The 11,663-nt window shown below is 51.2% G+C and overlaps 5 protein-coding genes across 5 annotated transcripts; 2 read left to right on the top strand and 3 right to left on the bottom strand.

Annotated features, from left to right (window-relative positions):
• Positions 1 to 303: 303 nt before the first annotated feature.
• On the bottom strand, positions 304 to 2,359 carry N7511_001936 (uncharacterized protein; the record flags this gene model as incomplete). Its single annotated transcript, XM_057124361.1, has 2 exons — positions 304 to 2,267; positions 2,317 to 2,359. 2 exons carry the CDS (start codon positions 2,357 to 2,359, stop codon positions 304 to 306), a joined length of 2,007 nt encoding a protein of 668 aa, XP_056986520.1.
• A 519-nt stretch (positions 2,360 to 2,878) lies between these two features.
• Positions 2,879 to 4,540, bottom strand: N7511_001937 (uncharacterized protein; the record flags this gene model as incomplete). Its single annotated transcript, XM_057124362.1, has 2 exons — positions 2,879 to 4,397; positions 4,455 to 4,540. 2 exons carry the CDS (start codon positions 4,538 to 4,540, stop codon positions 2,879 to 2,881), a joined length of 1,605 nt encoding a protein of 534 aa, XP_056986521.1.
• A 756-nt stretch (positions 4,541 to 5,296) lies between these two features.
• Positions 5,297 to 5,955, top strand: N7511_001938 (putative ubiquitin conjugating enzyme (UbcK); the record flags this gene model as incomplete). Its single annotated transcript, XM_057124363.1, has 3 exons — positions 5,297 to 5,403; positions 5,471 to 5,803; positions 5,856 to 5,955. 3 exons carry the CDS (start codon positions 5,297 to 5,299, stop codon positions 5,953 to 5,955), a joined length of 540 nt encoding a protein of 179 aa, XP_056986522.1.
• Positions 5,956 to 6,544: 589 nt separating this feature from the next.
• On the bottom strand, positions 6,545 to 8,561 carry N7511_001939 (NupC/NupG family nucleoside CNT transporter; the record flags this gene model as incomplete). Its single annotated transcript, XM_057124364.1, has 3 exons — positions 6,545 to 6,829; positions 6,895 to 8,161; positions 8,242 to 8,561. The coding sequence occupies 3 exons, from the start codon at positions 8,559 to 8,561 to the stop codon at positions 6,545 to 6,547; spliced, it is 1,872 nt and encodes a 623-aa protein (XP_056986523.1).
• Positions 8,562 to 9,730: 1,169 nt separating this feature from the next.
• Positions 9,731 to 11,503, top strand: N7511_001940 (putative CECR1 family adenosine deaminase; the record flags this gene model as incomplete). Its single annotated transcript, XM_057124365.1, has 2 exons — positions 9,731 to 9,845; positions 9,903 to 11,503. 2 exons carry the CDS (start codon positions 9,731 to 9,733, stop codon positions 11,501 to 11,503), a joined length of 1,716 nt encoding a protein of 571 aa, XP_056986524.1.
• Positions 11,504 to 11,663: the final 160 nt, after the last annotated feature.

Genomic DNA, 11,663 nt, shown 5'->3' on the forward strand with positions numbered 1-11,663 from the left:
GGAAATCTCTTCCTCCGAGGTCTATAAGGTCCATTTGGGGTCTTGGGTGTTTTTTGGGGCTCGATTTCAGGTAATGGAACTATTCACAGTGTAGTTCTCAGGACTTCCAAGGTTGGTTCATAACATGTGCGGGATACGTACCTAGCCCACAAGAACTGTCGGTCTAAGTAACCGGTGTTTCAAAAGGTTGAACCACTACGGTATACATGTTCCAACCTACAAGATCATTTAACTAGTATGAAACACGAAAAAAGAGGGGAAAATCAGAATGTAGGGTATTAGAATAAATTGAAGGACGTAGCATCAACCAAGCCCCAATCCCCGAGTGCCCATCCAGCGCACCTCATCTGCCTGTCTCTCAAGTGCACGCCGCATAGCATGTTCATATCTTTGTTCTTTTTCCCAATCATCACGACGCTTGTGTCGCATAGCTTCCCGAGTAGCCTCGTCGACTTCGGCATGCATGAATACATCGTCGTCGGACGCGTAGCCGTCATCAAGCCCCATCTCATAGTCCGCCGGGATTGAGAATTTGAGTCGGCCAATACGCTCGCCGGTCCATATGAGCAGTTCATCTCCGGTGAGATTACCACCCGTCGGTAGAACCTTTCGGGCGACCTCATTATTGCCTGGGGAGTTGGAGCCCGGCCAGAGACCATGGGCTTCATCGTCTTGATCATTTTGTCCGGATGTTGGTTGTCGACTGCGACGACAGAATGGAATTTGAGGGTGGGAAGTGTTGATATTCCACCGACGAACCTCTGAGCGGCCATCCCGTTCAGTCCATTTGATATTGCCCTCGGCATCAGAGAAGACGATGCGATTCCCGTGCGAGCCAACAGAAAGCAATTTGGAACTGGCAGCGCTCTGCCTGTTTTTGTGCTCTGAGTTGAGATTTGATCTCATGTCTGAAGGGCTGTTATTCTTTTCTAATTCTGACTCCAGGCTGTATAGCTCTAATGAGCCGCGGCCATTATATTCACCACATGCCACCACGGAGTGGGATTCTGGGTAAGTGGTATCCGAGAAGACAGGGAACCGTGGCGCTGGAACAGAAGCAAGACCACATAATCGCCCTCCGGAGTGGACTGTGGTCTGCAGGCGCGGGAAGAAACGGCGATCGTAGCATAATATGCTGGGGAAGCGACCTGCCAGGAGAATGGTATTTACATGAGGAGCTGGCGGATGCAGGATGGAAAGAGGACCTGGCTGGAAGAGGGGAGCATAGTTGGCTCCTGGTTCTGAGGGTTCCGGACTGCGAATGCGTCTAGGTGGTTGTCCATTGGGTTGGAGTTGGAGTAATGGCGAATCGGAGTGAGCAAAAATGCCTGAATTCAGGACACTTGGACGGATGTCCTTTTCACATCGCAAGCTGATTGCTTCTTCTTCCTCGACGGCTGATAATCTGGCGTCGTATATTTGTAGACTCAGAGTTGTGGCTAGTGTGAGAGGCACGGAGTAATCAGTTTCCTGTGAAAGTGCGAAGATTGACCATGGGTAGCGTTGCTGAGATATTATCTTCAATGTCTCCAGGTCGACCTCATTCAGGATATTTCCAATTGCAAGGTATGCTCTTTGCCGTAGTGAATCAACACTAACGCCTTCTCCCAAGTTGATAAAGTCCAACGAAGACTTCGAAGGAGCATGATCACGACGCCCAGATAGATTCTTCATCAGCAATCCGGGCTCGCTCATCCCCAAAATTTTGCCTTTGCTTGCCTGCGAGTCAGCAGAATGCGAATGGTTTAAATCCCAAATGCAAACACTGCCGTCGTCAAGCGGAGCGACGATCTTATTCTGTCTGGCAGAACTCCAATCCTTCAGCAGGCCCATACCCTTAACCTCGCAGGCCTGCCCATTCTTTCCATCACTATTGCACACCAACGGCTGCTGAGTCCATGTTAACGAGATAGGACCCTGCCGAGCAATGAACTCGGAATACCAATCGACATGCTCCCCCCTCGCGGAAGAATCCCAATCAGTTGCGGCGCGGGCCCTCTCACTCCAAGACCAGTCGCGATCTTCCAGATCATTCGATCCTGAACCAGAGGGCTGAATCAGATCACGCAGCGAGTCCTGGCCCAAGTTCGTCAGCGACGCCGTGGCATCGGAAAGCAAACTCTCGGGCACCGGAGCCGGGCGGGAAGCCCGGCGGGCAGCCAAAGACTGATCATAGCAGTGTAGTCGCCACTGGCTATTATCGCGAGCAAGGTCAAAGAATGTCTTATTGATGCATTGGAGCTGGACCTTTTCTCGCGGAGTGAGGACTGATTTCCGATCAGCTCTGCGCCGGGGAAGTTCAGGGAGGTTTCCTACGGTCGATGATTTTGGATAGAATCTCTACCGGCAGCTTATCCATGCCGAGGGGACAAGTGCATTGGGGATAAGGGGGGGTGGATTGTTCTTTGATGAGGTTGTGTTTGCCTCCCCCGCGATGATCTGCGAGTCGAGACCGTCACGTGGATGTATGGGCTTGAGCATACAAGCTGATGGGCTAGTGACGTTTTGGGATGTGAGACAGAGTCAGCTCGGATGATTTATCCGATTCGTGAGGATAAGTGCATGGAAGTAAACAGACGTTGTAGGTAGTAGATTAAGCTCCTGCTCAACTCTGGGTCGAACTACTGTTTTGAGCCGCAACTCAAATGGCGCAAATGGCTCACAGAGGAAATCAAGTCTATGATTCAAAGCTATGTGCATATATTTAACATAAACAGACATCAGGTGTTCCTTTCCTACAGACTCCAGCCTGTCCCAATATTCCCACCATCAATCAGTCATAATTCGTACATTAGAGCAACAGTAAATCCACATCGGGTAAAAGAAACAAAAGAGCGAGATCACAAGGTGACAGTATATTGTATCATAGCAACACTGGTCACTCATCGGGCCGGAAGACAGCTTCTTTGCAGAGAATGGCCACTTTTTTGAAGAAGCGTCGCCATTCAAGAGGATCACCCTTAATTTTGATGAATTCGACCTCGAACAGGCCCTCTGAGACACACTCAATGAGCACCTTACCCTGCAGCGGACACATCCTGCCATCCTTGGCAATCACCCGGATCATGGCAGAACAGTCCCCAGCAGTAACAGCAGGAATACTCGGAACGGGGACTCCGAGACGATGAAGTGCTTCACAGATGAGAGGTACGAGAAGTTTGAGCTCCCATGCAGAGTAGAACCGGGTCATTGGGCGCGAGGGGACAATATCCTGGAACTTCTGTGCATTTTGAGTGCGACTCACTGGCACTGAAGGTTGCTGTGAGAATTGAGACATGGAAGGCTCGTCCTCAAGATGGCCGGCCATGGCTGCATCTTGCGAAGCGAACTGTTTCCCGGCAGGCTGGGTTGAAGAGAAGACATCGGGCTCCTGGGGATTGTCCCAGTCCATCAGCATACCACCTCCTAGCATCTCCGGCTGCGTTGAGGACAATCCTCCCGCATTTACACCGTCATCCATATCCATATCCATCTGGTCAAAGCTGCGACTAGCGCCCTTCCGCGGTTGGGAAAGAGGATCCTGGCTGAAGTCAATGTGAAGCGACTCGAACATGGACGTAGCAAGATTGATGGGGTCCCTTAGTTTGCCATCGGCAGAAAGGAACTTGTTCGCACGTGTATACCAAGGATGTCTTCGCACATCCTCCAGCGAGAATCGACTTTTAGGGTCAACTGTCAGCATGCCTCGCAGTAGTGATAGTGTGGCGGATGGTAACTTCTGCCAAAGCTCGTCTGTTGTTCGTGCATTTGTCGCTACATACTCGTGATACTCGAAGCTATCGTCCGTGGGACTGTCCCAAGGTGTATTGCCCGCCAAGAGAACGAACAGGACAATCCCACAAGACCAAATGTCAACCAAATCAGGATGATACCCAGCTCCCTTGTTCTGGCCCCGAGTACTGCAAGTAATCACCTCAGGCGCAATGTACGGAGGACTCCCACAAAATGTAGTGGAGAGTTTGCGCGTCCCTTTGTACTCGAACAGCGCAGCCAACCCAAAGTCCGCAATCTTCAGGTTGCCGTCTCCCGTCAACAGCATGTTCTCGGGCTTAATGTCGCGGTGCCCTACTCCCTTGGAGTGCATGAAGCTCACCGCACTGACGAGCTGCGAGAAATAGACGTGGGCGATGTCCTCGCCAACGCCCTCGTCGGCCTCGATCTTATCGAAGAGATCCCCGCCTTCGGCCAACTCCATCGCAATCCAACGCCACACGCTGTCTTCGCCTGTCTGATAGAAGTTGATAATATTCCCATGGCCGGAGACATGTTTGTGAACCGTCACTTCCAACTGTAGTTGTCTTGCACTGATCTTCCCGTGGCGTGCGGCGTAATCCTTGTGAATGTACTTGACTGCGAAGACGGGGTTATCCGAATCGAGCGGGCATGCTTTCTTGATGCTATGAAGGTGCAAATACATGTTAGAACTGTTTTGCGACGAAGAGAAGATGCCTTACCACGCATAGGCACCTTGGCCAATGGTCTTGGACACGATGCGAAACGGCACATCGTTTGGGAGCGGAGCAAGCTGCGAATGCTGCATTGTGAAGGAAGCTCACCATTAGCTTAGGATGAGCTCGGGGAAACTCAAGACTAAAAGGGCCTGAGAGGTTGGAGCAGGGATGAGGCTGAACGCGCAAGGGACGCGGGATACGCGGGCCACTTTATCCTGATCGGGAAGTGTGTTGACCGGCCAAGAGCCAGTCCATGTTGTGTTAGCAGACGTGAGCCTCCCTGGTCTCTGGATATGTTTCTTCTGTATCTTCTGCATGACCTGAATTAGTTCATTTCTCGATTTATAGATTTGAAACTGCACAGACCATGGACTCCGATCGCACTAACTGCCAGATCGCCCTGCATTTCCCTGCTGGTCACGTTGAAACCGATTTCGATATATATAAAAACCCTTCAAGCTGGTCTACCTGACCTTATTATATAGAAAGTCGTGACGATATGGACTCTGAATGAGCGTGCCTTATATTGTGCTTACCAAGTTCGTAGCGGGGTCTCGTTGCTGGGGCGCTTAGCAGTAAACAAATCCACTTGGGCTTTTCTTTGACTTCTTTCTTGACTCGGACTTGAACCCTTGAACTACACTCCTGCATTCGATAATCTCCTATATCATCGCCTCCTCACCTCTTCTCGGTCTCTTGGTGTCTCAGTCTCTCAGGCTTTACTTGTCCCCGACGTTCTCGAGCGGATCACTTGACGGATCCGGCGTCATTCCAACCTCGCTACTCTAGCATTCCACAGGCTACCTTAATACCACCTCCAATCCTAGACTCTCTCAACCTTCAACATGGACTACAGCATGGAAGACACTCAGAACTCGACACCCGACGCGTTGGAGCAATCCAAGCTCAACACCACCGGCCAGAGAAGCGACACGCCAAGCGTGACCAAGCGGTTCGTCTCCTCCACACACATGGGCTGCAAACCTAATATACTGACAAGATCCCTGTCAAATGTATAGTCTCCAGGCCGAACTGATGCAGCTTATGCTCTCTCCATCACCCGGTATATCCGCCTTCCCAGACGCAGATGGCAACCTCCTCTCGTGGACAGCAACAATCACCGGCCCAACTGAGACACCCTACGAAGGCCTGACCCTCAAGCTCTCCTTCGCTTTCCCTAACAACTACCCATACTCGCCCCCCACCGTCCTTTTCAAGACCCCAATCTACCACCCCAACTTTGACTTCTCCGGTCGTATCTGTCTCGATATTCTCAAGGACAAGTGGAGTGCCGTCTACAATGTCCAGAGTGTGCTACTCAGTTTGCAGAGCCTTCTGGGGGAACCTAACAAGTAAGCATATAATTTACCCTTTTCACTGCACTAGACATACTAACAACCCCAGCGCGAGCCCCTTGAACGCCCAAGCCGCCGAGCTCTGGGACTCAGACCAGGAAGAATTCAAGCGCCACGTCCTGGCCCGCCACCGCGATCTGGACGAGTAAATTGAACATTGCATAGCATGTCCTTTTCTTTTCATTCTGCATTGGCGTCGGTTGGTCCAGGTACCCATCCGGGGGTCTGGGAACGTGCTGCACATGCATAACGGTCACATCCATGGGCCTGGGAGTTTTGTGTTTTCGGTTGTTATGTCTTTTCTATGCCTATTCCCTGACTCGCTTGGGTTATGCATTCAATCACAGGCATGGCATGTTCTTAGAAGCCCGTGACTCGAACATTCGATGCCGGGTTATGTTGAGTTTTGTTTTTTTTTTTTGGTCAATGGTTTGCCCTCTTGTCTTGGATTTGTTAGCTTAGTGTAATGTATTGTTGAAGGGAGGTGTACAATTGTGTTATTATGCATATCTTGTAATAAATACTCCTATCCGTTTCACGCAGAGCTGATATAGACCAACTGGTGTGAAGGTAAGCACTTGACCCTAAAATTAACCTTAAGTGTGCCATTAAGACCAACAGATCTACTGTCATCCAGATTGAATCAAGTCTCAGCATATACCACTTGCTCAAAGATATATTATTGGATTGTAACAAATACAAGATCGACAACTAGCTCATTAGACTCAACCAAACCACTTAAGTAGCTTTACTAAAGTACTGCTGCTCATTAGTGATAAGCAGACCAGCAATAGTAGCACTAGTAAAAGTACTAATGGCACCAGTAATCATAGCACTGAATGCAACACGCGACACATCACCACCACGACCGGGCGAGATCTGCGCCAGCACACCAATCTGGTTACCCAGGGATCCAATATTGGCGAAACCGCAAAGCGCATAGGTGGCAATGAGACGGGAGCGATCCGTGAGATCAGCGTAAGCGGCGTCATTTTGGAGGGCGTTGTAGGCGACAAATTCATTCTGTATTAGTTAGATGATGATCAAGGAACAACGAGGACTAAGTTGGGATGGGAGTGGGGACATACGGTAACGAGCTTCAGACCGATCAACTGGCCGACCTTCAAGAGATCCCCGTTACGGGAAACTCCCAGCAGGAAGGCAATGGGGTAGCAGATGTAGCCGACGATCAATTCCAGGGTCAGAGGGGGATCGTTGATATTTAGATACCTGCCCCACCAGGTGAGGAGACCGTTGACCAGACCGACGAGGGAGATGATACAGAGCAGGGTGGCACCGATCATCGCAGCGATTTTCAGACCGAGCCAGGCACCGCTGGAGAAAGCGTGCAGGGCGTTGGAAGACTTGTGCTCTTCGTTATCGGGGACGACGACACGGCCAGCGGTGAGGGTTTCTTCCTCTTCTGGCCAGCGCAGCTTCGAGACGGCCAGCGAAGCGGGGATACTCATGACACAGGAACTGACTAGGGCCTGTGGGTTCACACCCATACTAATGTAAGCGATCAGGACACTTCCGGCGATTGTAGCGAAACCCGAGCACATGACTTGGTGCAATTCGGCCATTGTGAGATGGGCGATGAAGGGGCGGATCAGCATGGCTGATTCTCCCTGGCCGATGAAGGGGGATGCGGCTGCGACGACGGCTTCGGCGCCGGAAACGCGCATGCTCCAGAAGAAGAAGACGGCAAACTTTCCGATGAACCATTGCAGGATGCTGGTGTAGTACAAGAGCTGGACAATGGAGACGAAGAAGACGATGGCTGGGATGACGCTGATCAGGAAGAAGTTTGCCGGGGCAAAGGGCGTCGTGGTTGCGTAGAAGTCATCGCTGGTCAGGAAGGTGACACCGTCAATGGCGAAGCCGAGGAGGTCACGAGCAAGCTCGGAGATGAAGTTGAAGATGTCGTAGCCGGCGCCAGAGCGGAGCACGAAGAGGGCCACGATGAACTGCGACAGCATGCCGACGATGACGGTGTGCCAGACGATCTTCTTACGGTTGCGGGAGGTGAGCCACAGACCGAAAATGAAGACTACCATACCGAAGAGACTGACGGCACGGCTGGCTCGTGTGTTGTCTTCGGTCTCTGGGGAGGCGAATGCTCCAATGATGATGACTGCAATGCATACCAGGGCGCCGGCGGGCGTCCTCAGTTTCTCTGGGATAGCACGCACGATCACACGGGCCGTGTGTGTCCATACGAAGCTCATCGGCTTCGTCACGATGGTGATGGGAACATAAAAGAAGATCATGCGTAGGGTAATAGCAAGCCAGAGCAGGAATGGGATGAGCCATCCGAGGTCATGTCGATGCAAGATCAAACCCGCGATCCACCAGCTAAAAAGAAGCATGAGTCTCTGTTTTCCAGGGTGTTGATACCCGTATTTCCCGATTCCAGTTAGACTCGATGAACTCACCCGGTAAACAGAAGCCAGATCACTAGATGGACGGCATGTCTCCATTGCTTCATCGCGCGTCGATACCATGTTCGCTGGGGATAGTTCTCGCCCGCTTCTTCATCCCTTGAGCTCGACTTGCTGCCGTGGTCTAGTGGTGTTGGTTCGGGGACCACGCCTTTCTCGAACTGGACATCATTGGAATAGACGACTTCATCTGTGCGACCCTCCTCGGCGAAGGTAGTATGGTGTTGATGGGTATGGTGATGTTGGTGCTCTGGATCCAACACAGGATCATGAGGGACAGTCGGGGCTGTCGTAGCCTCTGGTGTTTTCTCCATTGTCCAGAGGAACTCAACAACAGACACACACACACACAATCTTATTTAGAAAAAGAGTTCAAGACTGCCAAAGCAAAGACCCGCCCAAACAGCAAGGGAAGATCTGCGAGAACCGGGTTTTATAAGAGAAGTTCAGTGCCCACGTTATCTCGCACCTATCATTCTCATGACTGATTTTTTATTTCTATTTTTTTTTTACCACACGAGGCATTTCTCTGTGCGGGGATTCTGGAAAAAAAAAACCGATTATAGTCCAAGTAAATAAAGTAGGTCAAAAGGTGCACTAGCCGTCGGAGACCTCACCCATTCTCGTCCAGGGCTGGGGTCTGCACGCCAATGAACGGACAGGCCGACGGGGCTCCCGTCTCACCTCGAGCCATACAGAGCCATTCCAAGCATCTTAGTGCCACCAGGAGCCACATGTAACCGTAGATGTAAAGCCTGTTGATAAGAGTGTTGCACTATCTCGGTGGCCTAGCTCTATTGAGGTCGAGATATCTTGCCACCGACCCAGTTGGACCCAGTTGGACCCATGTCGACCCATGTCGACCCATGTCGAGATGGGTGATTGGTCGCGTGTAGATCAGACTAAACAGTGAGAAAGTGTCTCCGCACTGGTGAATCTGCGCGTTTGCGGAGTGTGCGCTGCAGTGTATTTAGACCGAGGTCACTAGAGCCGATTCTTCGAACTGAAACTCCGGGGGAAAAGGAGAGCCTGGAAAGTAGAGAAGATTCTCTGGGTGAATCTCGCAATTAACATTTAGCAACTGGAGCCTCGATAAGCGGTAAAGGGCCGAGAGTCCACTTGATATCCACGCTTGGCTTGGCATCCACTTGGGTTATCTTCAACTCGCCAGCACAGGATATCAGAATTGAGCAGTTGATACCATGATGTTGATACCTCTAGATCAGCGGCGAGCCCCGGGGTCAATCTCTCTCGTAGACCGTCGGTCAGCGGAATGAACTATAACAGGGTTCAATGAGGCTGACTGCTGTAAATCCGTCCAATCAAAAAAATAAACACAGAAACCACAAAACCGCCACAGAAAATAGAGTCCAAACAGCCAACAGGAGGTGAAGTAGAGAACAAAGAAGACTCAGACACTCGGAAAGGGAAAGGCGGGGAGTCTCTGCCCCCTCCACCTCCGAACTTCTTCTTAACAAACAACATGGAGAACGAATGGGAAATCGAAGAGGGGATTCCCCAGTTTGGCGACCCGTTTATTCAGCAATATCTCAACGGTCGCGATGCTCTGATTGCGGAAGAGCACAAAAGACGTCATGGTAGTGCTCCGTTCCCTCTGAGTGCCCCTCGTGCACGCCCAAACTGATCTCCCCTAGATGCAAACCTCCGCAAATCACTATCGCCTATCGCCGCCCGGGCATCGAAGATCGTTTCGCAGATCCGAGCTCAGGAGCAGAACGAACTATGGACGAGTGGATTGGACGAAGATGCCGCCCACCAGTCAGATGAGATCCTCTACCCGGGCGTGATGTTTAACCTGGCCAAAGGGCGCATGGAAAAAACCAAGCTGTGGAAGATCGTGGAGAAGATGCCGAAAGGCTCCCTTCTCCACGCGCACATGGATGCCATGTTCGACATTGAATTCTTGCTGGACCAGGCTTTCTCCACGCCAGGGATACACATGACGGCCCCGGGTCCATTGGTCACTCAAAAAGACTTGGACTCGGCGCCCCTCACGTTCCAGTATTCATCGCAGCCACCAAGTGCTTCAGAGGAAAAGCCCAGTATCTGGACCCAGACATATGAGCCGGCGTCCTTGATCTCAATCCAGAAGGCTGCGTCGTCGTTCCCGAATGGAGGAGAGAAGGGTTTCCGGGATTGGCTGACTAGTCGCTGTGTGCTCATGCCCGAGCACTCATATCACCACCATCATGGCGTAGATGCGATCTGGGGTCTGTTTCAGAAGACTTTCCCCATCATCGACTCCCTGCTTATGTATGAGCCTATTTTCCGAGTCTGTTTTGCCCGTATGCTGGGACAATTGGCTGCAGATGGGATCCGATACGTGGAGTTCCGCATTGGGTTCAACTTCAAGTACAGAAGACAAGGCAACGATGAGCCTGACACGGACTTCTTTGAATGGTCTCGCGTGGTGGAGGAGGTGGTAGATCAGTTCAAGGAGTCCGAGGAAGGAAAGGACTTTTACGACGCTCGACTGATCTGGACTACGCTCCGGCGCTTTTCCAATGATCTCATTGTCCAGAGTATGAAGCAGTGCATTGAGACAAAACAGGCATTCCCCGACTTGTTCTGCGGGTTCGATCTCGTCGGACAGGAAGATGCAGGACGACCCCTTGTTGACCTGGTCCCTATCCTATTTTGGTTCAGAAAACAATGTGCAGAAGAAGGGGTTGATATCCCCTATTTCTTCCATGCCGGTGAATGTCTAGGTGATGGTGATGACACCGATCACAACCTATTCGATGCTATTCTCCTCGGCACGCGACGCATCGGCCATGGCTTCTCCCTCTACAAACACCCTCTGCTCATTGACCTAGTCAAAGAGAAGAAAATCCTGGTTGAGTGCTGCCCAATTTCCAACGAAGTCCTCCGCCTCGCCAGCTCGATCAAATCCCACCCTCTCCCCGCATTACTGTCTAGAGGTGTCCCCGTTTCACTATGCAACGACGATCCCGCTATTCTTGGCCATGGGCGGAACGGACTGACTCATGATTTCTGGCAAGCGTTGCAGGGACTGGAAAATGTGGATTTGGTTGGCTTATCGATGATGGCCCAGAACTCCATCCGGTGGAGCTGCTACGAAGATCAATCGGCAGCTGAGTGGAAGGCTGGCATTCAGAATGGGGTTATGGGCAAGGGACTAAAATCTGAGCGACTGCGGGACTTTGGCTCTGAATTTGAGAAGTTCTGCGAGTGGATTGTCTTGGAGTTTGCGGAGTTTGATGCCGACGATTAGCTTGAGCACGGTGATCACGGCGATCACGGGATGTGAAGACAACATATATCTAGTCACCTAAGAACAGACATGAATGGCGTTATTCATTTGACAGTCTTGGACTTTAAACCTGCAAATAGTTGAACAAGTAAGAAAAGCGGCCAAGATAGAGAGAAATTGG

Source organism: Penicillium nucicola, assembly GCF_028828085.1.
Source record: "Penicillium nucicola strain IBT 29836 chromosome Unknown utg000002l, whole genome shotgun sequence".
Taxonomy (NCBI): Eukaryota; Fungi; Ascomycota; class Eurotiomycetes; order Eurotiales; family Aspergillaceae; genus Penicillium; species Penicillium nucicola.